This window comes from Hibiscus syriacus, unplaced genomic scaffold (assembly GCF_006381635.1).
Source record: "Hibiscus syriacus cultivar Baekdansim isolate YM2019G1 unplaced genomic scaffold, ASM638163v2 tig00002655_pilon, whole genome shotgun sequence".
Lineage (NCBI taxonomy): Eukaryota > Viridiplantae > Streptophyta > Magnoliopsida > Malvales > Malvaceae > Hibiscus > Hibiscus syriacus.
The window spans coordinates 335903-363364 of NW_024061938.1; the positions used below are offsets into that span (position 1 = coordinate 335903).

General features: G+C 36.4%; 1 protein-coding gene across 1 annotated transcript; it reads left to right on the top strand.

Annotated features, from left to right (window-relative positions):
• LOC120148328 (protein ILITYHIA-like) lies at nucleotides 1-27360 on the top strand. Its single transcript, XM_039161485.1, has 60 exons — nucleotides 1-242; nucleotides 1418-1794; nucleotides 1888-2019; nucleotides 2159-2540; nucleotides 2660-2806; nucleotides 2910-3094; nucleotides 3208-3334; nucleotides 3452-3525; nucleotides 3601-3677; nucleotides 3768-3804; nucleotides 3903-4069; nucleotides 4307-4490; nucleotides 4590-4667; nucleotides 4763-4882; nucleotides 4964-5023; nucleotides 5568-5657; nucleotides 5753-5852; nucleotides 5943-6112; nucleotides 6400-6699; nucleotides 6795-6911; nucleotides 7021-7122; nucleotides 7208-7357; nucleotides 7452-7616; nucleotides 7689-7865; nucleotides 8034-8156; nucleotides 8303-8383; nucleotides 8470-8586; nucleotides 8740-8912; nucleotides 9147-9224; nucleotides 9333-9480; nucleotides 9770-9892; nucleotides 10006-10062; nucleotides 10141-10251; nucleotides 10324-10515; nucleotides 10601-10774; nucleotides 11496-11606; nucleotides 11700-11769; nucleotides 11886-11964; nucleotides 15031-15133; nucleotides 15268-15438; nucleotides 15553-15675; nucleotides 15753-15866; nucleotides 21978-22084; nucleotides 22172-22223; nucleotides 22308-22414; nucleotides 22511-22570; nucleotides 22682-22796; nucleotides 22948-23058; nucleotides 23186-23323; nucleotides 23405-23527; nucleotides 23634-23705; nucleotides 24273-24385; nucleotides 25028-25186; nucleotides 25376-25472; nucleotides 25552-25734; nucleotides 25921-26115; nucleotides 26188-26367; nucleotides 26470-26602; nucleotides 26770-26848; nucleotides 26977-27360. The coding sequence occupies exons 1-60, from the start codon at nucleotides 119-121 to the stop codon at nucleotides 27017-27019; spliced, it is 7857 nt and encodes a 2618-aa protein (XP_039017416.1). The 5' UTR covers nucleotides 1-118; the 3' UTR covers nucleotides 27020-27360.
• Nucleotides 27361-27462: the final 102 nt, after the last annotated feature.

The window sequence follows — 27462 nt, forward strand, 5'->3', positions numbered from 1 at the left end:
GAATAAACAAACACAGATAAAGAAGAAATAAACGTCTTCATTTCTACGATCTGAAGAACAAGAGGAGCTCCAATAACCGCAATTTCGGATCTGCGACCCGGATTATTTCTGGTACGAAATGGCGGGTTCTTCTTCTCCGATGGATTCTCTAATCACGATCGCCGGCTCAGTTTCTACCGCGTCAACTAAAAAACGGGTCCGGATCTTCCGCGAGGAACTCCCTCCCATTATCGCCAATTCAGGTATCTGATTCTCTTCTTCTTTTTATCTTTATAACTTCAATTTTTATTTTTTCGTTAAATTTTATTTATATGATTGTTTTATTTGTCTGTTGCTGCCGTTGTAAAATTTGGGATTGGATTTAATGGAAATAAAATGCATTTCTTTTAGGATTTGTTGAAGTTTTAGAAGTCGGAAGGTTGAGTTTACGGATTTGGAAATTTTAGTAGTTCCTCTAAATTCTAATCATTGTTGTTGTTTTTTGTATTCAATGAGGTAGGCGATTATTTGTGTGTGCATCCGTAAAATGTGGACCATCAGTTAGGTGAACTGAGTTGTGTTTGTTGTTCTGAATTGTAGCTACTGTGAGTGATAACATTTCGGCCCACTCAGGTTATTTATGAGATATTCAGTTTCATGAGTAAATACCGGAGGAAGGTTGCTGAAGTACTTTGAATTAAGGTTTGGAATAGTTGAAGAGAGAGTTCATGTTCTTGGTTGTCCGCGGATGTGAACTGGATTTAGAGTTAATGTTAAAGGTTTCCCTTATGGAGCATGATTTCTATTTTTTGCTGGTATCTGCACAATCTTCGGTTGGCTGATTTGGATTGATTGAAATCTGTGTAAAAAAATAGAAACATTTTATGAACTTGGAATTTTATAGTTTGTATTGACTAAAGTAGTCATGTACTTTCCTATTGGATGAAACAGATCTTAAGAATTTTGTGAACTTGGAAACTGTTAGGCATGAATAATGTAAAAGGTACAAATATGTTTCCTCTGTTTTACTCAGAATTCAAGTAATGGTTTTGTTTCCCCTTTTAATGCTTATATCATGCACCACAATCTGAAGAAATTATGTGGATGTTGTAACGGATTAGTTTTGTGAATAGCCTGCAAATATGTTACCTATACTGCGTGATTATCCCAGCTTACCTCTTATTTTTCTAATCTCTAGATTGAATATTTAAATGTGCTCATATATTAAGATATTCTCTCTTTTAACCACCACTTTTATGTAGCATATGTTCATTCCCCCTCTTTATTTCTCTCTGATTGTATTTCTCTGTCTCTCAATAACTGAATAATTGTTCACTCAATGCTGCAAGTATTAGGTAAAAAGCAGAATAACATGAACTTATTTCTATGCACATGCATCTACTGATCAGTTTTTGGTGCTGTTGCTATTTTTGAACAGATATGTCGTCTGAGTTTACATCACTTTTGATTGATATAATATTTAAAACCTATCCAATATATGATGATGGAGGGTCAAGAAAAGCTGTTAATGATGTGATTGTGAGGACTCTAGGTGAGGTTACATTCATGAAAAGTTTTGCAGCGGCACTTGTTCAGGCAATAGAGAAGCAATCGAAGTTCCAATCCCATGTAGGATGCTATAGTCTACTCAAGTGGTCATGTCTCCTCTTAACTAGAAGTAAATTTGCTAAAGTTTCGAGGAATGCGTTGTGTAGAGTGGCTGCAGCTCAGGCCTCTTTGCTGCATATTGTCATGCAAAGATCTTTCCGTGAGCAAAGGGCATGCAGGAAAACATTTTTGCATTTATTTTCTCAGGTTTCTATGGATAACCTTTTCTGGTTTTGAGGAATTTGTCAGCTGGTTATTGCAATAAACAAACTTAGGTTTTATTGTTGTCTCTCTTTACAGTCACCAGATATCTACAACATTTACATAGAAGAAGTAAAGGATGCACGAATTCCATACAAAGATACTCCTGAATTGCTCTGTTTATTACTGGAATTTTCTTCTGCAGTGCCATCTAAATTCGAAAAAAGCAAGGTAAGATTTTTTTTTTGTTTTAGTATTTATGTTGGAATTCTTTTTGACTTTTGGGAGTCTTCAAGGATTTTCAGTTTAACATTTACATATATTCAATGAGCTATGTCGAAGGTTTAACATGGTTGTTTTTTTTGTACAGCCCATATTTCTTGACATCTATGTTAAAGCTGTTTTAAATGCAAGAGAAAAGCCACCCAAGGGGCTTAGTGAATCTTTTTGTCCATTATTTGCACATATTTCACATGAAGATCTCCAATGTATTGTGATCCCGTCGTCAGTGAAGATGTTGAAACGCAACCCTGAGATTGTGTTGGACTCGGTTGGAATACTGTTAAGTTCAGTTGATCTGGATTTAAGTAAATATGCGAAGGAAATTCTTTCTGTTGTATTACCACAGGCTCGCCATGCAGAAGATGGAAGAAGGGTTGCAGCATTGGCTATAGTACGTTGCTTAAGCCAAAAGTCTAGTGATCCAGATACTTGTGAATCAATGTTTAATGCAGTTAAAGCTGTTCTTGGAGGTTTGATCTTCTCCTCCTGTTAGGGCATTTATAGATATCTTCATATTGTGAATGATACTTTAATATATCTCTACTCGCTAGTGTTTCTGTGAACCTTTACTTTAGTTTCATTCAAGCAGGCTCAGAAGGAAGGTTAGCATTTCCTTATCAAAGAATTGGTATGATCAATGCCCTGCTGGAGTTGTCTAACGCTCCTGAAGGAAAATATCTCAACAACCTCGCTCGCACTATATGTGGCTTTCTTTTAACTTGTTATAAAGATGAAGGTAATTTGCTTTGATGACTCTCAATCTCTTCTGTTTACTAGTAAAATTGCTACTTTTGTATTGGTAGGTGTTGAAAAAAAATGATCTTGATCTGTTCTTGCAGGAAATGAAGAGGTAAAGCTAGCAATATTATCGGCTATTGCTTCTTGGGCAGCCCGTTTTGCTGATGCACTTCAACCAGATCTAGTGTCGTTTTTTTCATCTGGCCTTAAGGATAAAGAAGCTTTACGAAGGGGTCATCTTCGTTGTTTACAAGCTATCTCCAAAAACCCAGATGCCCTATTACAGGTTAACGGCATTTTTTTGTTTATTTAATATTTCATGAATGTTCAGTAATTAATTATTTTGTAGACGTTATTCTTGTTCCATTGCATTGAAGCACTTCAAATGTAAATTTTCAGATATCATCATTACTGGTTCCTCTTGTTCAACTTGTGAAAACTGGCTTCACTAAAGCTGTGCAGCGTCTAGATGGCATATATGCATTAAATATTGTTGGGAAGATTGCAGCAGCGGATATCAAAGCAGGTGTGTGTCTTGTTAATGATTGACAAATTGGAATGCCTACCATCTCTTTCCATTCATGATAACTTGCTAGTTTGAGGGTTTTATATCTTTTTTGAATCCCTTCTTTGTCTTTTCCAGAGGAAACTGTGGCAAAGGAGAAAATTTGGTCCTTGATATCTCAGAATGAGCCATCTCTTGTTGCAAATTCGATGGTAGCTGATGCTAAATCTTTGGTTTTAGGTTTCTTTTAATTGGATTTTTTAAGCTATACTATCTACATTATGTAGGTTACAAAATTGTCGATTGAAGATTGCGTATCATGTGTAGATCTTCTTGAAGTGCTGTTGGTGGAACATTCTCGCAGGTTAAAGTCATTTATGCTGCACTTCCTCAAATATTTATATATGTTTGTTTTGGCTTATGGTTAAACTTAAGAGTTGCCTTCTTTGTGCAGAGTGTTGGAAACTTTCTCAGCTAAATTACTATTACAGGTAGATCTGTTACCAATGGAAAAAAAGATTTTTTTTGCATTTTCTCTGTTTTAATGATGAATTCAGTATTTGAAGCCTGATTTTGAATATTGATGCAGTTATTACTCTTCTTAATGTGCCATTCAAGCTGGAATGTTAGGAAAAAAACTTATGATGCTACAAAGAAGATAATTGCCGCTGCTCCACAGTTGTCAGAAGTTCTTCTGGTTGAGTTCACAGGCTTTCTTCATCTTGTTGGAGAGAAAATAAGTACCTTGAAGATGAGGTACAAAATGACAGTTCTCAAGTTTTGGTGCTTTTTATACCTTGCACAGTGATTTTAGTATTTTGATTTTGGAGATATTACTTTGGTCACCATTCATTTTATTTTATGGTTTTGCAGAGTGGGTTATCATTAGTATATTGTATTCTATTATTTCTGAGGCTTTATTTATTTACCCAAAAATTTGGTTTAGCCTTTTATCTTATCTTACGAGTGAAGTTTAAATCTGTATACCTGTAGTGATGCAGATAATTCCCCGGACAACCATCTTCATGTCCTTCCTTCTGTTGAGGTCTTAGTGAAAGCTTTAACTGTTATATCATTCACAACTCTAGCTACAGCTCCAAGTGTTTCTACGCAAATTATATTCTGCTCTCATCATCCTTGCATCGTCGGAACTGCAAAAAGAGATGCTGTGTGGCGGGTATATTGATTTTTTTCTAATTTAATTTTTGTAGTTTAATGAAAATTTTCTTCTTCAGTGATTAATTTTTGTTGTTTTTTTCCTTTTTCTTGTCCTTAGAGGCTCCATAAATGTTTGAGAACACTTGGATTTGATGTGATTGACATTATCTCTGCTAATGTTGGCAACATATGCGAGGTAAAATTCATGTTCTTATGGAATATGATTTATGCCACTTTATTGGTTGGAAAATTAACCTTTTTAGCTGACCTTTTTGGGGATGTGTTTTGTAGAGTCTAATTGGACCAATGGGTTTGATGAGTGCCAATCCACTTGAACAACAGGCATCAATATATTCTCTACACACTTTGATGTCAATAGCACCCGAAGATACATATTCAGAGTTTGAGAAGGTATTGCTTGTAATTTGTAAATGTCAGTTTCTTTTTTTTTCTTGGAGCTGAGTATTGACATGAGTTCCCCCCTCTCTGCAGCATCTTATAAACCTTCCAGATCGTCATTCCCATGATATGCTTTCAGAGAATGACATTCAGGTGTGGCTTCTAAAGTCTACTCTATTTTTGCTAGTTTCTTGGGTCATGTTGGCCATCATTTTTACTCCTTCGCTCCCTCTTAAGTCTTAATTGGTTTCAGACCTTGAAATGTCATTATGTACTTGGATTTATTAGTCCCCATTCTTTTTCTGTTCTCTCAAGGTTTCTTCAGTGTGTGCTTCATGCTCAATCGACACTTCTTTTCTTTCTTTCTCTTACCTAATGGATTCTCATTTTGAAAATTGCACAAATTATTATGGATTTAATATTTTGCACGTTTTTTTCCCACAAATTTCCATTTTAGCAAGTTGTTACCTGCAGTAATCTTTTCAGTGAGAGTGATTTGATACTCAAGGATGCTTTATTAATTTTTATGGAATTAATCATGTGAATAACTGTGTTTATGTTTAGTTGGAAGAATACTAGTTCATTAGGTCACCTTTGTTTTGCCTATTAGGTTCTATGTAGTTTTATGTTCTTGTCTATTCCCTTGTTCTTCTTGTTTTCTTTAAGGCTTGATTCTATCTTTGATATGTTGCTGTAGATTTTCCGGACTCCTGAAGGAATGCTTTCCAACGAGCAAGGTGTTTATGTTGCAGAATCTATTACAAAAAAGAATGCTAAACCAATTGAGGTCTCATCTTTACTTTTCTTTTTGCCCTCTTTGGTTTGCTGATCTCTTTTACATATATTTTCAGTCATTTATATTGTTTTATGTTATATTCTCAGGACAATAACAATTCTAACCATTATGGAAAGAGGGAAGTATCTAGTAGAGCAGCTGCTGGCAGTGGGAAAAAGGATGGTGGAAAGTTGACAAAGAAAGCTGGCATGTCAACATCGCCTTCACTTTATGGCTTCTTGATTTCTATTGCTTGATTAATCTCATAATATTGTATATGCCATTAAATCCATATAGATAAAGGGAAGACTGCAAAAGAGGAGGCACGAGAGCAGCTTCTTAGGGAGGAGGCATCTATACGTGAGAAGGTTCGGGGAATACAGAAGAATCTATCTTTGATGCTGAATGCTATGGGGGAGATGGCGGTCGCTAATCCTGTTTTCGCACACAGCCAATTACCTTCCCTGGTGCGTTCCATTTTCTGTCCTAGATCCAAGATTGGTTTCATCTACTTCTCTCAAATGCCTGTCCTTAATTTTTCCATCTTGAACTAAATTTACTCTGTTCTCAATTTTTATTTGCATGGTCAATACTCCTTTAACACAATTTTCTGAGGAACTTGGTTTCTATTTTTTTTTCTCTCAGTCGCATTAAATGCTTGATTTTCCTTTGTTGTTAATTTCATATTTGTTCACCAGATAATTGGTCTGGATTAATATTCAGGTGATGCTTTTTGATCTTTGACATTTTTCAGGTTAAGTTTGTTGACCCTTTATTGCGGTCACCAATTGTTGGGGATGTGGCCTATGATACATCTGTGAAGCTTGCCCGTTGTTTAGTGTATCCCCTGTGTAATTGGGCCCTTGATATAGCTACTGCTTTACGTCTAATTGTGACTGATGAAGATCGTATTCAGTTGGGACTCATTCCTACTGTAGATGAAGTAGCCGAAGAAAGACCATCATTGGGTCTTTTTGAGAGAATTGTAAATGGATTGTCTGTGTCTTGTAAATCTGGACCTCTGCCTGTGGACTCCTTTACTTTCATCTTTCCTGTAAGATGTCCTACTTCAATATGTGATCGAGTGCATTCAATGATGTTTCTCTTATTTATTTATTTATTTATCTATCTGAATATGCTTGTTACCAGATAATGGAGCGGATTTTATTATCATCCAAGAGAACAGGACTTCACGATGATGTTCTTCGGATTCTTTATATGCACATGGATCCTCTTCTACCCCTTCCGAGGCTTCGCATGCTATCGGTTACACAATCAAACTTTCAACCTAACAGATTTATGATTTATATTTTTTTATTGTTATTTAATGGATCTAACTCACTATATCATCCATTTATTTTTTAATTTATTGCAGGCTCTCTATCATGTACTAGGTGTTGTTCCATGTTACCAAGCATCAATTGGACCTGCATTAAATGAGTTGTGCCTTGGCCTTCAGCCAGATGAAGTAGCATCTGTACGTCCTTAATTAGTTCCTTATTTTCTACTGTAGTATATACTCATTTAAAATATGTGATCTGTCTAATAATTTTTTCTTACAGGCTTTGTATGGAGTGTACACAAAAGATGTTCATGTAAGGATGGCTTGCTTAAATGCTGTAAAATGCATTCCATGTGTTTCCGGTAGGGCTCTTCCTCAAAATGTTGAAGTTGCTACAAACATTTGGATCGCTTTACATGATCCAGAAAAGGTTTGGCTTAGAACTGCTTGCATGAATATTAAAAGTTGATTGCTTCTGGCTTACATAGGAGTAGTCATTCTCTTCATTATCTCTTTGCTTTCAGTCTGTTGCTGAAGGTGCAGAAGATTTATGGGATCGCTATGGATATGACATTGGGACTGACTACTCGGGGATTTTCAAAGCACTTTCTCATATAAACTACAATGTGCGCTTGGCTGCAGCTGAGGCATTAGCTGCTGCTTTGGATGAAAACCCAGATTCTATACAGGTTTGTTGATTTTTTACCTTTTACATTCCTCTTACATTGTTGTTATCTGATTTCTTTTGGTGGTATTTTCAGGAATCCCTCTCTATGTTATTTTCTTTATATATCCGTGATTCTGGTTTTGGTGAGGAATATCTTGATGTTGGTTGGCTTGGTCGGCAAGGAATAGCATTAGCTTTGCATTCGACAGCTGATGTATTAAGAACAAAAGACCTTCCTGTTGTCATGACATTCCTGATATCACGAGCACTGGTGCATATTCTTTCCTGACTTTTGGTTATAATTATTAAAATACACTGGCTTCGCCATGTAAGCTTGGAGTGGTTCCTCTAGTGTGTTATATTGCACAAGTTTTTTACTTTTAGTTATCCTTTTACTAGAAAATCAGAACAGCTAATTTATGAATATTTTGCATTTCAGGCCGATCCTAATGCTGATGTTCGTGGAAGAATGATTAATGCTGGTATAATGATTATTGATAGGCATGGAAGAGACAATGTTTCTTTGTTATTCCCAATTTTTGAAAACTACTTGAATAAGAAGGTTAGCCTTTCTTCCAAATTATAATTCTTTCTTATCTATGTTTTCTGTTGATTCAGTCTCACATATTCAAGTTCTTGAGTACATTGTTTTCATGTAGTTTTGCACAACCTGATGCACATTTGTGCATAATTGTTCTCATTGTATAGGCATCAGATGAAGAAAAATATGATCTGGTCCGTGAAGGTGTAGTCATTTTTACAGGAGCCCTAGCAAAACATTTGGCAAAGGTGTTGATTTACTGCTTCTTTCTCATCATATGGGAATATGTCATCATCCTAGTTTACCCCTAAAAGATCCATACTTCTGTTAACAGGATGATCCTAAAGTGCACGCGGTTGTAGAGAAGCTGTTGGATGTGTTGAATACCCCTTCCGAAGCTGTTCAGCGAGCAGTCTCATCATGCCTTTCTCCTTTGATGCAATCAAAGCAAGTATGTGTTATGTGGTGCTAAAAATGGGTTTTAAGGTTCAGAAATAAGAATTTGTATGCTTTTTTTTGCAGTTATGCATGGTAATTTCTACTTGAAGAAATATGATACTTCTCAGCATGAGGGTTCAAATTAATGTTAATATTTTTTGTACAGGATGATGCAGCAGCACTTGTTTCTAGAATGTTGGATCAGATGATGAAGAGTGAGAAGTATGGTGAACGCCGTGGGGCAGCTTTTGGACTTGCAGGAGTGGTCAAGGGGCTGGGTTTATCATCTTTGAAGAAATATGGTGTCGTGACTGTGTTACGAGAATCTTTTGCTGATAGGTATGACTTTCATTTTTATATAATGGAGGCTATTATTTCAGTTATTTCCTAACTCTAATTGCTCTTCTGTTCCGTCTGTTTTTTTGCTTTAGTCCAACATCCTTTCCCCTGAGCCTCATTTTCTCTCTTGTTTCATCCATATAAATCAGCATAGCTGTGGATACTTGTTATGAACATGGTTATACTTTTAGTGGCTCGTATAGTTCCTGTTCTCATTTTTTTCTCTTACTGTAGAAATTCTGCAAAATCTCGTGAAGGAGCTCTGCTAGCGTTTGAGTGCCTTTGTGAATATCTGGGAAGATTGTTTGAGCCGTATGTCAACAACCATTAAGGACTTTTTCATTTTTTTAAATTTCGTTTTTAAATATATTCATTGTGCTACAACATTTTATATTTTTGACTCCATGTGATCTTGATCAGGTATGTTATTCAGATGTTACCATTGCTTTTGGTTTCTTTTTCTGATCAAGTCATCGCAGTTCGTGAGGCTGCTGAATGTGCAGCTCGTGCTATGATGTCTCAACTGAGTGCACAAGGCGTAAAGCTTGTCCTTCCATCTCTTTTAAAGGTGACATTTGTGTTTATTTTCCTCTTTTCACCTTTTTCTTAAACTATGTTCAAATATAAAACTTTTGAAATATATGTTCAAGTGTCAACATTGCTTAATAATCGTGAATGGTTTAGAACACTAGTTGGGATTCTTATGTACTGATCTTATGGATTGAGTATTTTAGTTGCATTTGCCCAATGTAAACTGTTAGGCACTTATGATGAGCCACAAACAAGTATTGCTGTTTTAACTTTTGATGTCCTTGTCATGTGGTAAATGTTCTAAATACTTTATTCTGCATTTCTAGGGTCTTGAAGATAAGGCCTGGAGAACAAAACAAAGTAGTGTACAACTACTTGGTGCCATGGCTTACTGTGCTCCTCAACAACTTTCTCAGTGCCTCCCAAAAATTGTCCCTAAATTGACAGAGGTGATTTCAGATTCTGACTAATTTTTGTTATTTCATATTCTGGCTGATATTGTACCCTTGGTTTCATACCAATTTTATTTTGGATTTTTTATTTCTCGGCTTGTTAATTGCAGGTGTTAACAGATACACATCCTAAGGTTCAATTGGCAGGGCAGACGGCACTTCAGCAGGTTGTAGTTTGTCCTCTTTCCAAAGCTTTGGATTCTTCTTGTATTGCCGTTGTTGGGCTAATATACTTGTTCTTTTAGGTTGGGAGTGTAATAAAGAATCCTGAAATAGCTTCACTTGTCCCTACACTTCTTATGGGTCTTACAGATCCTAATGACTATACAAAATATTCCCTCGATATTCTCCTCCAGGTAAGATTCTGAACCTGAAGTTATCAATTTTGAGTGTTCTCTTTTGTCCTAACCTTGCATTGAATTTTGCAGACAACGTTCATTAATTCAATTGATGCTCCTTCACTTGCATTGTTGGTACCAATAGTACATAGAGGGTTAAGGGAGAGAAGTGCAGATACCAAAAAGAAAGCTTCCCAAATAGTTGGAAATATGTGTTCCTTAGTCACAGAGCCCAAGGATATGATTCCTTATATTGGGTTGCTCCTTCCTGAAGTGAAAAAGGTGCATTTTTCAACTGAAGTTTGAGAATTTGGTACTTTTTATTCTCTGTGCAAACCTGAATATTTGATGTTCAAAATATGAACAGGTACTTGTTGATCCCATTCCTGAAGTTCGATCAGTTGCCGCTAGAGCCATTGGATCTCTTATAAGAGGAATGGGAGAAGAAAACTTCCCAGATCTTGTCCCATGGTTATTTGATACACTTAAATCCGACAATAGTAATGTTGAGCGCTCTGGTGCTGCTCAAGGCTTGAGTGAGGTTAGAATTTATCAGTTATTGAATTTCTACATATCCGTGCTAAAAGTTGCAATGAGTTAAAATCCTTGCTTATCCTTCAAAGTTGCAAGAATATTTAACTTAATATCATAGGTTTTTTCCCTTATCTCCCCCCTTCTTCTCCTGCATGTCATGTTTGGACTATTCTTCATCAGTGTATTACTTGGAGGCTTGTCCTGTTTAAGGGATTTAGAGATTTTTGGTGGAGAAGAATACTGGAGTTAGATAAGATCTTGAATATTTTTGAGCTCACTTGTTTTGATCCTCTAAAACCATTTGTCCTCCACTGCATTTCTAGATATCCATTGTTGTAGAAGTTGTCATTATCTCTTAAATTGCTTCTGTGCTTGTACTTTTTTTTTTATAGGAATTGAGGCCTCATTAAAAACCCCCTTCATGATTTAAGGAACTCATATTGAATTCCTAAATCGGAGGAAGGAGGAAAAGAGTGCCTTAAACTTTATTAATATAGATACATAAGATACAATAATAAGATAAAACCCTTACAAACAACCTAAAAACTCAAAATAAGATATCCCAACAACAAAGAAAAATTAACCAATACCAGACTTAGCCAACCCATCAGCCTCAATATTGGCTGTCTTAGCTTGCTCTTCATGAATAGTTTTTAGTTTTCACCGATCAGAAAAAAGAAAAAAAAGGTTTGTATGTTGAGTAAGCATGGGATTTTATCCTTTTACAGGTCTTAGCTGCACTTGGTACTAAGTACTTTGAGAATGTACTTCCTGATATTATTCGGAACTGTTCGCATCAAAAGGCATCCGTACGTGATGGATATTTGACACTTTTCAAGGTAATCTCACCATACCTTCTAATATATTATTTTCACCTGAAGGAATTTGTTTGGTTGGGTTTTCCTAACAGATTTTTTTGAAAAAATTCTTAGTATTTCCCAAGGTCATTGGGTGTTCAATTCCAGAACTACTTGCAGCTGGTGTTGCCTGCTATCTTAGATGGTAAATATTCTTACTTGTGACCTTTTTGTATGCTTCAAATTCTTATTTGAATCTTCTTTGATAATGATTCTTGGCATGAATATTAATAAATCTAATTGCGGTTTATCTTATTGTAGGTCTTGCAGATGAGAATGAATCTGTGCGTGATGCAGCTCTTGGTGCTGGGCATGTCCTAGTGGAGCATTATGCAACAACGTGAGGATTCTTTCTGTTTCTATTTTTTAAAATTAATTCTGTAATTATGTGTATTTAAAAATGCTAGTGAGAGAAGCGGGAGCTTCTCTCTAGAACCCAGGCGATCTTAAAAAGTCCCTTCTCTGAAAACTCATCCACACTCCCCGGCGTCACTCCCTTCACAACCCAGCGGTTGGACACCATTTCGTAGCCGTGCCAGTCATCGTCAATAAGCTCTAACCGTCGCTCGCCGGAATCGGAAAAGGAAGATAAAGCCACCATTCGAAGCCTTTCCTCACCCCGGACATGGATTTGACGCTGGCTTTTTCTAAATCAAAATAGATCGACGTAGATCTAGAACAAGAACTTCGTATCTCTCGTTTTCCGACGAATCTCTCTCCGACGAACCAACAAACGAGAGAATGAACGATATTTCCTCAATAGAGTCTGCCCCACCGTAACGATTAAACCTTCTCTATTTTCCTTCGCCTCTCTCGATATTTCCTCGCCATCTCGCCCTTTTACTTACACTGTTCTTCAGATTCAGTATTTTGATCCGTCTATCTTCTTATAAACTTCCTGTTTGACCTTTCCTCATAGGTTCCACTGAGCATTTTCCGTATCTTTGAAGAAATAAGGATTCCGATCTGTTTTTAATTTCTGCTTTACTTCAGATTTATGTTATAATCTGAATTTAATTGCCTTCCGAGTTGCGAAATTGGTTCAATCTTCAACGCGTTTGCTTGAGTTATATCAGATTTGGTGTTAAATCCAAGCTTGAGCTTTTCTTCGGGTCTGGTTCAGTGCATAAAACATATGGAGACTGAGAGCACTAACGAGACTTTGCCGTTACCACAGCCGCCTCCGCAGAATTATGGAATTACGAAATCTATATCCCTCGCGGGACCAATTGAGGCTGATAATCAGCGGAATAAGGAATTGTAGAAGTTTCAGATAGAATCGGGGCTTTATGAGAGAAAAGAGGAAGCTGCGATAAGAGAGGAGGTTTTTTGTCATATCTCTGAAGATGGGTGTTGTGCTGCCAAATCTGGTGCAGTAGTGAGAAGTGGGAGAACCAGTTTTAATTATTGGTGGAAGGAACGCCGCCCAAACATCAGTAATGGGTACAGAATTGGCTGTTATATGTTATACATTGAAAGAGGTTTGGAGCTTTATTTTGCACCCACGGTTAGGTTATTGCTGCTTTCATTCCAACCAAAAGAAATTAAAAGGGGGTTCGTTTCGGGTTCATTCGCTTTGCAACAATTGGAGAAGCCAGGAAAACCATCTCAATGATGAATAGTTCTTGCATTGATGGTAGCAAAATTGGAGTCTCTTTGGCTAAATATAACCCTAGACTGTCTTTTTGGAGAAAGTCTTCGCCAGTTGTTCACCAAAAGTCTAAGATGGAAGTTGTTACAAGGAATAACCTCTACACAGTAGACAGTGTTGTTGACGAAGATAAATTTAAAGTGTTGAGTTATTGTCTAATGGGGTGGTGCAAGAACTTTATTAAAATTGACAATCTTGATAGACAAATGCAAGACAAAGGACTCGTTGGTTTCTCTTTAATGAAAGCTGCTGGGAATGTAGTTCTAATGATATTTGAAGACTCTGTTACGTTGTAAAGAGTGAAGAATGAACAATTAGATACTCTGGCAGAGTGGTTTTCCAGAGTTGAAGCTTGGTCAGAAAGTCTAGTGGTGGAGTATCGTCGAGTGTGGGTGGTTTGCGAAGGGATTCCTTTTCACGCTTGGAATTGGGGTACTTTCAAAAACATTGCAGCTAGGTGGGGTAAATTATTAGCAATTGACGAAAGCTCTCAATTTCCTTCATCTTTTGATCGGGCAAAAATTCAAATTCTCACAAAGGCTCAAGTGAGAATTGATGAGTCGTTGGGTTTGAAGGTTGGTGCTAATTTCTTTAAAATCATGGTGCATGAAGTTGAGCCTTCTTTCAAACCAAAGTCTTGGATCCCTGAGGAAGTCGATGATTCGTTAGATCGTGTTTGTTCTCTTGGGACCTCATCGGAGAATTCTCTGTCAGGATCATCGGTGTCTTCTTCTACTTTAAATTGCCCCGACGAAGAGGTTGCAATGGAAGTTGCCAACGTAGAAGAGGTTTCACTCCTGAAGACTGCCAAAAGTGATGAGAATTTGAGTAACAAATTTGGTGAGGATGATCTTATTAAAAGCGGGTCTGTCGGTGATAGGTAAGGAATGTCCCATTCCTCTTGTTCAAAATCAGGGTTTCTTTCAAAGGAGGCTTTGGATCAATCAAAATTAAATATAGTGGTGCTTCTAGTTGATAAATCAGTTGACCTTGCTGACGGAGCTTCCACCAGAGCATCGGAAGACGTTCTTATGTTAGGTCTCTCCACTTCTAATGGTATATCCGGTGATGCAATACAATTAAAGGAAGATACCCAAGCAGTGCACCCTCTCCCTGGGAAATTCAGGAATAATCGTGTGGTGAAGAAATGCAAGCAAAAGAAAAGAGTTTTGAATTAATTTCCAAGGATAGATTGATTGATGGTAACGAAGTGTGGTTTTGTTCCATTGAAGATATCTTTAAGAGCTGAATTTTTTGGTGGCTTTGGATCTTGATGGTTTTTGTGGAGTTCCCTTCAGAGGCGGTTGTTTTCTTTTTTATGGTTGCAGTTGTTTTTATGTTATGTCATTAAGTTTTGGGTTGTTTTTCTTTTGCTGGAAGTATATCTTTTAGGTATAGGGTGATTGTCACTAGGTTTTTGTGGTTGAGATGGCGAGAGTTTTAGGTGGTTCTGGTTTTTTGTAATGGTGTATATCCCCGTTTGAGGGTATTACGTGTCTTCATATGTACTGGGTGTTTTTTTAATGAAATATGAGGTACTCTTTTCTTCCTTCCAATGTTTGTTAACATACTTGTTAGTATGTGGATGAATACGAAGGGAGTTTTTAATGAGACCTCCAACTTATATATATAAAAAAAAATCTGTAATTTTTTTCTAGAAAATCAGTAGGAATTTTCCTGTATTTTCAAATTAATCTCGAGCATTTCCGGTAGTGACATAATGATGATCTTTTCTGTTTTCTTCTTTCACTTCAGGTCATTACCTCTTCTTCTTCCAGCTGTAGAAGATGGCATCTTTAATGATAATTGGCGAATTAGACAAAGCTCTGTGGAGCTTTTAGGAGATCTCCTGTTTAAGGTTTGCGTTACTTGCAATTTCTTGGCAAAACAGAAATTTTGATCTTCTTGGTCCTTTTGAGATCCATCCTGGTGATTCTTTCTTTCTGCCTTGGAGCTCAGTGATTTGATTTTCATGCTCTGGTTTCTATCCAGGTTGCTGGAACTTCTGGGAAAGCTTTACTTGAGGGTGGTAGTGATGATGAAGGTGCTAGTACCGAAGCACATGGACGTGCTATTATTGAGGTTCTTGGAAGGGATAAGCGAAATGAAGTTCTCGCTGCATTATATATGGTTCGAACTGATGTCAGCATTACTGTACGCCAGGTAATTTTCTCCATGTTTTAGTAAGTTATGTCAAATTAATTAAATGAACTAGTGACCATTTTGATAACTGTTTATTGTAAATAAACTTAAAAAAGTTCCATTCTCCATTTTCAGGCTGCATTACATGTATGGAAGACTATTGTGGCAAATACTCCAAAGACACTCAAGGAAATAATGCCTGTTTTAATGAATACTCTAATTACGTCTCTTGCATTGGCATCCTCTGAAAGGCGGCAGGTTTGGTTTTGAGCTGTTCTCCATTCTCATTGATAATGTTAGGGTTCACAAGTTACAAATATCTACCGATTATATAGGTTGCTGGAAGGGCACTGGGAGAACTTGTAAGAAAGCTTGGGGAGAGAGTACTCCCTCTGATCATTCCAATTCTATCTCAGGGATTAAAGGACCCGGATGCTGGTAGACGCCAAGTAAATCTTTCCTCTTCTTTTGATTCTATATTTTACTTTCTATTCCTTGCACTATTGAGTGGATATCCCTTGGTCTAACAACATAAAGCTATGCTGATCAACAATTATGGACGAGTTATGAGTAATTATTTTGAATCTATGAGAATGTTGTAGTTCATACCGTTAATAAAATCATTAGTGTTTGAATATTGGTGTATTACATTGTTATGATAGTCTTTTCTTCCTTTTCTTTTCTTTTGTCGTATGCTTGTTAGCATCATTTTTTGCATCTTTTCTTCTGTGGGGATTCCTTTGAAGGATAATGTTGTCTACATCTAATTTCATTATTGAAAATGATTATATTGGTGTCTTTACAAAGACTGGTTTGATATTTGTAACGATTTCATATGAACTAAATGATATAGTCTAGGTCTTGAGTATTCTGATAAGCTTGGTCTGTTCTGGTTTGTGTAGTGAAGGTTTCTCACATTTGTATATGTGATTTTAGTGCTTTGCCACTGGATGATTATTAGTTTTAGGAATTTGAAATTTTAATCTATATTACTTAGACTTGGGTAGGGTGTCCATGTATGTAATTGTCAGAATCATAACACACCGGGGATATGGCTACAATAGGTTGAAGAATAGACAACGGGTGCATGAATTTTTGAAATTTTAATCTATATTATTTTGAATTCTTCGTACAATTTTTTTATTAGGATGTTTTAATGTGGTCAAGGGGTAAAACAACAACAATTGAAAGGAATAAGGCTGAAAAGATGAGTATGAAAGAATGATGGAACTTTAGATAGGGTTATAAAAAAAAACTCTAGTTCAATTAATTCAGGAATAGCAAGGATAGTTCTCTTAGGTGCAACGCCTACAACTTACCTATACAGGCTTGCTTTCTTGTAAGCAAAGTATTAATCTTAATCCTAGATTTAAACCTAAAGATACCTAATAACCGTAAAAGTACTTAATAGCCCTAGCCTTAACCATCTATAAAGTCTAATAATTAATAAATCTTAAAAAAATAAAACTGATATAATAAAATATTATAAAATAAATAAAGCTCATGTGTCATTCTCCCTGGCATGTAAAATTCTTCTTTGACGAGAGAGTTTTCTCCGTTTCAGTATACATTCTTGATCAACTCTTTGTAACACTTATTCCACAATCCGAGTTACACTAGTTGTTTTGCCCAACCATTTCACCAAAAACCTCCTCTGTATTGCTTACCCTATCCATACCTGGCTTCTTTAACTTCCATCACATATTTAGTAGCTTCTGTTTTAGTCTTGGAAAACTGCTAATTTCAGCATCATATGGTCACTTTATCACAACAGTCGCAGCATATTGAATTTCCACAAATTTCCCAAAGCTGCTCGAGTTATTGTATCTGACAGCATTTGCTTTGCCAAATGTTTCCATGGCAAGATTAGATTCCGAGGTCTTTGCTCCATAGACTGTTCCTTTACGTTGTTAACTCTTCCCATATATGGTAGATAGTGCATAAGCACCTTTGTATTTTCTATTTTACCTCCTTTACTTTCACCACTTACCAAAATTGCTTGGCAAATTCCATTGATCGTTTGTCCATGGGCATAATTTGCAGCCGCTAATGGATGTGGGCTCAATACACCGTAATTGCACCTTTATACTTTTCAATCACAGTAGAATTATATTGACATCTTAAATTCTGCAAAACTCTAGGCTCATGCAAATATATTGTGTCATATCATCAACAACACAAGAAAAGGTCTTGCATAGACACTAGATGCCTTGGCCACAACCTCGAATACAGATGGCGAACAAAAGCAATGTATAACTCGAAGCAGTTTTATGAAGGGAAAAACATACAAAATGGAGTAAGAACCGTTGGATGTGGGATAGTACTTTCTGTTGAGGTGTTTTGGATGTTGGAATATTATTTTTGTATTCCGTTCTTAAGTGCTTTCTCAGAGAATTTGATCGTGTTGAAAACTAACCTCATAAATGGTGTATCGAAACACGGCTTAACTAGATCAAGAGCATCAAACAAATAATTGTTATTTAGACGCCAAGGAATACAATCATGCAAAATTATGAACAAAGAGTCCTCATTCGTACCTTTTCATGAATTTCATCCACTTGCCAACGACTTTCTCTAGAACCCATTAGAACTCATATTTTCTGCACAGCTTTTGGAAACTTAGCTTTCATGTTGATTGCAGGCACTTTTTCTCCAAAAATTCGCATCAACTTCACATGGTTACTTGCCTTCAAACTTCCCTGCTTTTTTGTGTGTTTAACAATGATTTCTCTCGGCAAAATCATACCCAGTTGTAGAATTGAATCTACCTTTTTTTAATACCAGAATCATCATCAAACGTTGTGTCCTTTGAAATATCAAGTAGATTTTCGACTCGCCCTTTATCCTTCCCTTCTTTTGAGGATGTGGTTGTCATTCCTTTATGAAAAACCAAAGAGTCTCCTTGAATCAAATATACATCGACTTGTTCACTTTCCTCAGGATTTTTATCATACATCGATCTTAACATGTCATAATCTTTCCCATCCACATGCAATGAAAATCATAATATTATGTAAATCGACAAAACAATACAAAAAAGAATCTCTTGTATTTCAATATTTTGGTTATAGGTTTTGAGACCTATATATACATGTATTTAGGATTCCTAATAGTAAAGCAACTATACAAGAAATATGGAAACATCTATAAGTTAGCCTAGTATTTAGGCACAAATCTGTCAATATTTTTTTTTGATAGGAATAGGAGGTCTCATTAAAAACCTCCCTCATAGTTGGCTCTTATCAAGAGGCAACTAATTGAAGGAGGAAAAGAGTACCTCAATTTATTAATAAACCTGAATTACAAAAGATACACATTACACTCTAACCCTGAAATACATAAGATACACATACACTCTAACCCTCCTAGGAAAACAAAACATAACGACAGGAAACAGTAAACCATCAGCCTATCCCTTCCTTAGCTAACTTATCTGCCTCCAAATTACAACTCCTAGGAATCCATCTAACCATAATGTCCTTGGCAGTAACTAAGGCTCCAATTTCTCCTACCATCAAACTGAGAAACACGGGCAGAAAAAGGCCTCAAAATCCACTCCACTGCCGTTAAGCAATCACTCTCTAGAACGAGTCTACCTTTCACCGCCCATTGAGAAGAAAGAAATAAATCAATTCCTTCTTTAATTGCTTTCAACTCAGCAAATAATGGGGGACCTGGTCCCACAGCAGAAGAAAAAGTGATCAGGATAGATCCATTCGAATCTTTCATAATTCCTCCAATTCCCCCCTTTTAAGCCATCAGCCCTTACTGCCCCATCCACGTTGAATACATCAACAATTTGAGCTCTTGAAGGTGTAAAAGGAATGCAAATCTTCTTATTAGTAATTTCATTTTTCATAATATGATAATCAACTTCAATGTGTTTTACCTGTTCAAATCTTTGAGGAGAGCTTTCAACCAAAATAACTCACATGTTTGATTCATGACACAATATTCTGCATTAGGTCTTGATACTATTGTTTGTTTCTTACTCTTCCATGTTATTAGATTCCCACCAAGGTTCAATAACCTGATGTAGATTTTTTATCACTCGTCATTGGCGTAGCTATCATCATAATAGTGAACTAATTTCACATGATTGTTATTTTTGAATCATAGCCCTTTATTTCTGGAGATTATATATCTCAAAATGTTACAGACAGTCTCCAAATGACCCTTCATAGGCTTGTCCATAAATTGGCTAATATAACCAACAAGTCTTATGTATTCCTGTCCAGTAATTGTTAAGTAAAGAAGCTTCCCAACAAGTATTATGTATTGTCTAGTCTTCAAAGTCATCCTCCTCCTTCAACAAGTCATGATTAGGTTCCATCAGTGTATCCAATGGTTTTGCACCAAGTAAACCAACTTATTGTAGTAGATATGGCTTACTTCTTTACCTTGGGAGACTTTAATACCATGAAAGTACCTTAATTGGCCAAGATCATTGGTGACATATTGATGTTGCAAGTGTTTGTTGGTTTCTTCAATTCCATTTACATTACTACCTGAGAAGAGTGTATCGTCGACATCAACAATAAGTACTATAATCCCCAATGAACTATGTTCCACAAAAAATGAATGATCATCTTGACTTTGCTTGAATCCTGATGCAAAAACAACTTGATTAAATATATTAAACCAAGCTGTAGGACTTTGTTTTAATCGATAAATAGCCTTTTTGTACTTACATACTAGATGAGTCTCTCCTTGAGCAACAAACTAGGTTGTTGCTCGATATAAACGTACAAATTCAAGTCTCAGAGAAACACTTTCCTGACATCTAGTTGATAATATGGCCAATCACGATTGACTGCAACTTAGATGAGCACACATAGAATTTCACTAGGAACATGTGAAAAAGTTTCAAAGAAGTCGGTGCCTAGAGTTGCTGTGCATCCTTTGACAACTAGTCGAGCATTATATTGAGAAGCCTTTAGGGTGTATTTTTATGTAAAAGACCCAACGACATGCAACAAGTGAACTCCTTCAGGAAAAGTTACCAATTTCAATCTTGTGTTTGCTGAGAAGAGTTGGCATCTCCTTATTCATGACATGTTTCCCATTAGAATCTTGAACTACCTCTATAAAATTCGTAGGAATAGATATGGATAACAAGGATAAAACTAGACGACAAAAAACATAACCAATACAATGTTGGTTATATGAACGTTTACCTTTTCTGAGAGCTATTGGCAAATCATCAAGATCATCAATAGAATGCATTTAAGGTAAAGATTGTGAAACATGAGGAATTTTCATCTTATTTCTTCTTGTGTAAACTTGTAAAGGTTTGACGGGAGATGGAGCTATTGTGGTAGGGGTGAAATTGGCTCTGACTTAGAGTTTTGAAAAAACGATTTAGACTCAAAAAAGGTGACATCAATTGAAACAAAATTTGTTTTTGACACTAGATCATAACATTTCTATCCTTTTTTGAGTTCGAGAATAGCATAAGAAAATACAATTTACAGCTCTAGGAGATAAATTATCCATACCGGTTTCAAATAAATGAATAAAGCAAACACACCCTAAGATTCGAGAAGAGTGGAGAGTTTGTAAAAAGAATATCAAAACGGAATGTCACACTAAGAGTAGAAGATGGCATCCAATTAAGGAGAAATCTAGCACTGAAAACAACATTACTCCAAAGGTATTTAGGCACATTCATTTGTATCATAACAGTACGAGAAACATCATCTGTGACACCATTCTGTTGTGGAGTATGATCAGAGGATGTTTGGTGAACAATGTAATTAGCAGAACAAAGATGTGAGAAGTTAGTTGTCGTATATTCTAAAGCATTATGATATCATAAAACACAAATATTGAGTCTTTATTTCATTATAAAAGGTTTGAAATACATCAAAAATAAAAGTCCTGGCTTTTAACAAATAAATCCAAGTTATTCGTGAATAATCTTCCACAAAAGTAATAAAATACTTATGACCACATAAATTAGGAATATCGACAAGATAATCCCGACTTCTGTGGATGATTATTCAACTCCCTTGTCTTTATTTCATGAGGGGACACACCATAGGTATGACTTGGGTTTTGGAATGATTATTCCCCTCAAAAATAAAAGTAATAAAATACTCATTGTCTTTTCTTCCCTTTGTTCGTTCTTGATTTTGGAATTTCCTCCATCTCAGTACTACTTTCCAATTTCAATTATATTCTTTTCCGTCAGATTCTTAGTTCTGATCTGCAATAGTTCCTTGTCCCAGCTCCTGCATAATTTATTGTGATAAAATTTAATTGAATTGAGGGAAAATATGTAACGTAGTTGAAGAGATTGATGGGTAATGAAAGAATTTTTTTGTATGGGGCATTGACTTGGCTCAATTAGTGGGTGATGATTTAGCAATTGTGGCAAATTTGACACAGATCCCTTTCCCTTTTCAGTATTGAGTAATGTCAACAAAGGTGCAGCAGCAAGAATGATCAGTCCTATTAACATGGATTTTGATTTCTTTCTGTGTAAAAATGGCCTGCGTGTAAATGTATTGATTTATGATACTTGTAGTTTTGGTGACTGAAATTCACATGATTCACAGGGTGTATGCATTGGTTTGAGTGAAGTTATGGCTTGTGCTGGTAAAAGTCAGTTGTTGAGTTTCATAGATGAGCTTATCCCTACCATTCGTACCGCCCTTTGTGATAGGTTTGTTTTAATCTTGTTTCTGTAAGCGATTGTTCTCTATTTTTAATTTTACAAGAAATTATTATGTTATACAATTTATTCCCACAGTGTTGCTGAGGTTCGTGAGTCAGCAGGCTTAGCATTCAGTACTCTATACAAGGTACTTTTTTGTTCACTTGTTTCACTTGAACTTGCTTTTATAGGTGTATTTGAATAGAATGAAATATAAAATCTCATGATGCAGAGTGCTGGTATGCAAGCAATTGATGAAATTGTTCCAACATTGTTACATGCTTTGGAGGATGATGAAACTTCTGATACTGCTCTAGATGGTCTCAAACAAATTTTGAGGTTTTATTTCCTGCTCTCCTGAGATTACAATTTGCTGTTTGGTTTGCATGTTTTCAAATTGTCAAATACTAAATTGCTTTCTCTCATCAACTTTAGTGTCAGAACTACTGCTGTCTTGCCTCATATATTGCCTAAGTTGGTTCATCGTCCCCTTTCGTAAGTTCTCACCCTTTTGTGTCGGAGTTCTTTGTCAAAAAATAAGAAAGAAACAAAGAAACAAAATGCTTCAATTACTCTGCTTGATTACTAATTTGCAATTTGGTACAGTGCCTTCAATGCTCATGCTCTTGGAGCTTTGGCAGAGGTTGCAGGCCCTGGCCTTAACAATCACCTTGGTACCATCCTGCCTGCTTTACTTTCTGCAATGGGTGGTAATGACATGGTACACATTATTCCTAATCCATCCTCCTTTGTAGTTCTTATTGTGAATTTCAAATGTGATTTGACTTTTTTATTCACATTCAATTGTTATGAAGCATATAAAAGCTTTTAACTCGATGGCATCTACTGCCTGCTCTTTATGGATTTTTCAGGAAGTTCAACCTCTGGCTAAGGAAGCCGCAGAAACAGCGGTCCTGGTCATTGATGAGGAGGGCATTGAATCATTAATATCAGAGCTTCTTAAAGGAGTTGGTGATAGTGAGGTTCGTCTCTAAGGCTCTCCATCTTTGATTGACACACACATACGATTACTTTTGGTTCAAGTTTCAATTAGAAAGTTCATCTTATTTGATCGACTGACAGACATGCGATTGCTTTTGGTGGTTTCAGGCATCAATTAGGAGAAGTTCATCATATTTGATTGGATACTTCTTCAAAAACAGCAAACTTTATCTAGTTGATGAAGCTCCAAACATGATATCTACCTTAATTATTTTGCTTAGTGATACTGATTCTGCCACTGTTGCTGTATGTTATGAGCTATTCCTTGTTGTTTGTCGTTCATTTATAGCCATGCCACTACCTTGCATCTCATGTTTGGTTTGACAGGTTGCATGGGAAGCTTTATCAATGGTTGTCAACTCAGTTCCAAAAGAGATGCTTCCTTCGTATATAAAGTTGGTACGTGATGCTGTATCTACTGCAAGAGATAAGGAGCGCAGAAGAAAGAAGGTGAGTTCTTGCTGTTCTCACACGGATGCTGTTTATAAGATGTGAATGTTGTGTTGAAAACTAAGAAATATGAACATCTCTTGCTTTTTGTTTAATCCACTTCCAGGGAGGCCCTGTTGTCATTCCTGGATTCTCTCTTCCAAAAGCGCTTCAACCACTGCTTCCAATATTTCTTCAGGTATTCCTTCTTTTCATCTCTGTAATGTGTGTTGTCATCACCTCATGTTGATACCTGAAAATGTTGGAATAGTTCTCAAATATTCGATGTAAATTAGTGCTGGTATTCCTTCTTGATCATCATCTCTATGGCTGGAACTTTCAAGCTCATTTCTTTCTTCATTCACATATATTATGGATGGATGAAAGAAATATTGAGAAAATAATTTCTACGACAATTACCATCATAAATACCACTAATGGATATGGCAAATGTGTTGTGTTCTCTATCCTACAATCACTTTAGAATTTGTCTTCAGCATCTTACATGTAATGTTCTTTTTGCATGTTGAAATCATAGAAAGTTGGAATTATGCTTATATTGCAAGGCAGTTGCTAGCTTGAGTATTCTTTCCTTTTTGAGTTCACTTTTGTTTCAATAGTGAATACAATTAATTAAACTGTCTTCTCTGGAACTTTCTTTGTGAATCCATTAAATATATTCTTTGTTTTGGCCTGTTACTTGATACCTATTTTCCTTTGACCGGTCTATATGAAATTAATAATTTATTCCTGATTGTATCTGCAGGGTCTGATTAGTGGTTCAGCTGAACTAAGAGAGCAGGCAGCCCTAGGTCTTGGGGAACTTATAGAAGTGACTAGTGAGCAATCACTGAAGCAATTTGTCATTCCGATAACTGGGTATGCACTCTAAGAAACCGACGGGTTTAAATAACTAAAAAAGATGTCACAAAGAAAGTCAAGCACAAATGAACTGCCAAAATTGTTTGCAAAACAATGTTTTGATGACTGTTCAGCCTGGCTTGGTTCCCTTATGATGCACCAAAGCCTGGTTTTGACTGAGGTTGTCTCCATGGATTCAATCCTTCTGTTGGAGTAGCTAACTTCTATATCTCTATTGGCCAGAGAGGGAAGTTAATAATATATTCTATGCCTGGATAATGACCTCAACTTGGCTAATCTGATAGTGATAAGGAGGCATGTTTTGGTTTTTATGCAGTATGGAAGTAGCAGTGGCAGAAACATGGAACAAAAGATAAAATTGATATAAAGATGAATTTTTAAAAAATAGGTTTAAGGATTTAGAACCACCAACTTTCAGCATAATATGTATTCTTAAAGAGTCTTGAAGACTTTTGTACTAGGGTTTCATTCTTTAACCAGTGTAATCCTAGCCTTTCTATACTAATAAGCCCCATCATCCTACTTATCCGAACTTGTTAAAATATCAAATACATGATACTATTCCCGTTGTTGACTGCTATTCAGTGTTTTTTAGTCTGATGCATTTCTTTTTCCATTTTTTCTGTATCATAACTGCAGGCCACTTATTCGAATCATAGGTGATCGTTTTCCTTGGCAAGTCAAGAGTGCTATTTTATCTACATTGAGTATCATGATCCGAAAGGGTGGGATTGCACTGAAACCTTTTCTTCCTCAGCTGCAAACAACATTTATCAAGTGTCTGCAAGATAATACAAGGTCTTTTTGAAATCTGTAGTTGTCTCAACAGTACTGATATTCATTTATTTATTATAATTCTACTGTGTTTAGTTCTCCCTGGAGTTAATTGTATCCTTCCCTTTTATTTGCTTTCTTTTTTACTATGTGGTGTCAGCATGTTTCCGGGCTTGCTTGTTGCTTTTTGATTTCTCAATTGTTTGAATGCAGGACTGTTCGCTCAAGTGCTGCCTTCGCACTGGGTAAGCTTAGCGCATTGAGTAGCAGGGTTGACCCATTAGTCAGTGACCTCCTATCTAGTTTGCAGGTGATTTTTATCATTTGATCTCTGTATGGCTCATTATCTTATAGTTGGATGATATTAGTTATTAATATTTAATGTTCAGGCATCTGATTCTGGAGTAAGGGAGGCCATATTGACTGCTTTAAAAGGTGTTGTAAAGCATGCTGGTAAGAGTGTGAGCCCAGCTACTAGGACTCGTGTTTACACTCTTCTCAAGGATTTGATTCATCATGATGATGACCAAGTTCGAATGTTTGCTTCAAGCATACTGGGTATTATATCACAGGTACTTGACAGATTGAAACATTAGTCAAGTTTTATCCTTTTAATTTTACTGCTATTTGTTCTCACGGACAATGCCAGAAGATAATATGTACAATATTTTATGAGCTATTGATCAGTTTGCTTATTCTGAATCTATTTTGGTTTTCTTCAATTGTCTCTGACTTTTCTTTAAATAATGGTACTGCAGTATATGGAAGAATTTGAGCTGTCAGACCTTCTTCAAGAACTTCTAGAACTTTCCTCTTCTTCAAGCTGGGCTGACCGTCATGGTGCAGTTCTCATGTTCTCCTCCTTGCTCAGGCATAATCCTTCCACCATTTTTATGTCTCCAGAGTGCCCATCTATTTTACTCCGTCTCAAAAGCTTCTTGAAAGATGAAAAGGTTTTGCATTTCTAGCAGATTTTATTTCGTTATTTTTGCTTTTACCAATTTCTGACCCTTTCTTGTAAATAGTTCCCACTTCGTGAAGCTTCAACCAAGGCATTGGGGAGGTTTTTACTCTATCAAGTTCAAAGAGACCCCCTTAACTCCACTGCACTTGTGGATGTTCTTTCATCTGTACTGTCAGCATTGCGCGATGACTCCAGTGAAGTAAGGAGAAGGGCATTATCTGCTATAAAAGCAGCTTCCAAAGTATGTACACATGCGTCAACTATTAATGTCAAAACCATAACTGGCCTATTTCTTTATTTTGAGGATCATATTCAGCACCTGAAATGTGTCGACTCGTTACAGGCAAATCCATCGGGTATCATAACGCATCTGTCATTAATTGGCCCTGCACTTGCTGAATCTTTAAAGGACGGTAGCACCCCGGTTAGACTTGCTGCAGAAAGATGTGCTCTCCACAGCTTCCAGTTAACAAAGGGTATTTTTCCAGTAGAATCCCATGTTTAAGAGCTAGCTGCTGCTTCTCCTCAACCGCATCAGCTTTACAATAAAATTAGATGCAATTTTTCTTATTCCTCTTTTCCTTCTCCACCGAGTTGGTAGAAGCAAGAATAAACTTCGGCACTAAACGGTTCATTCTTGTAGGTACCGAAAATGTACAAGCTGCACAAAAATATATCACAGGCTTGGATGCTAGGCGCATAGCAAAGTTTCCCGAGCACAGGTCCCGCTAACATATACATATTACATATCACTCATTATTGTCGTTGCAACGTTGTTCATGTTTATTTATACAAATTTTCTTTTAAACCATTGTTATCTTAAACTTTTTTGCTGAATATGAAAATGCAGCGATGATAGTGATGAAAGTGAAGGAGAAGCAGCAAGTAGCTAAAGATATACCCCATTGATCCAAGTATCGTATGTTTTTTAAGGATCAAGAGCTGAATGGAAGTAACCAAAAATTCGATATCATTTGAAGGCTCTCCTGCCAACATATTTCCATGGCGCACATAGGTGTTTGTCCATAGGAAATACATATTGAATACAGAACAAGAGCCCTGTTTTTTCTCGAATGGGTCTATAATACCAGTGTAATTGCCACTATATATGATGATATAGATACCTAAAATTTCAGGCCTCATACATTTTTGTATTAAATTTTGTTGTTCATGATCTGGCCAAATTGTCACATTGAAAACAAGGTATCCAAATTTTGAGGGCGTTTTTATTCTAGTTTTTCTTCTTTCACAATTTGGCGCACCTTTTTTTTTTCCTAGTCTGTGTATGCCTTACAAGAGCCTGGTGGCTGAAGAGTTTTCTTTGTTATAAGTCCAA

What these genes read in the sequence shown, in the direction of transcription:
- LOC120148328 (XM_039161485.1), top strand. Translation starts at nt 119, where the DNA reads ATGGCGGGTTCTTCTTCTCCGATGGATTCTCTAATCACGATCGCCGGC. An exon ending in GATATTTGACACTTTTCAAG is followed by an intron (nt 11,607 to 11,699) that starts GTAATCTCACCA and finishes AAAAATTCTTAG; the next exon opens with TATTTCCCAAGGTCATTGGG. An exon ending in GCTTCTTGAAAGATGAAAAG is followed by an intron (nt 26,116 to 26,187) that starts GTTTTGCATTTC and finishes TCTTGTAAATAG; the next exon opens with TTCCCACTTCGTGAAGCTTC.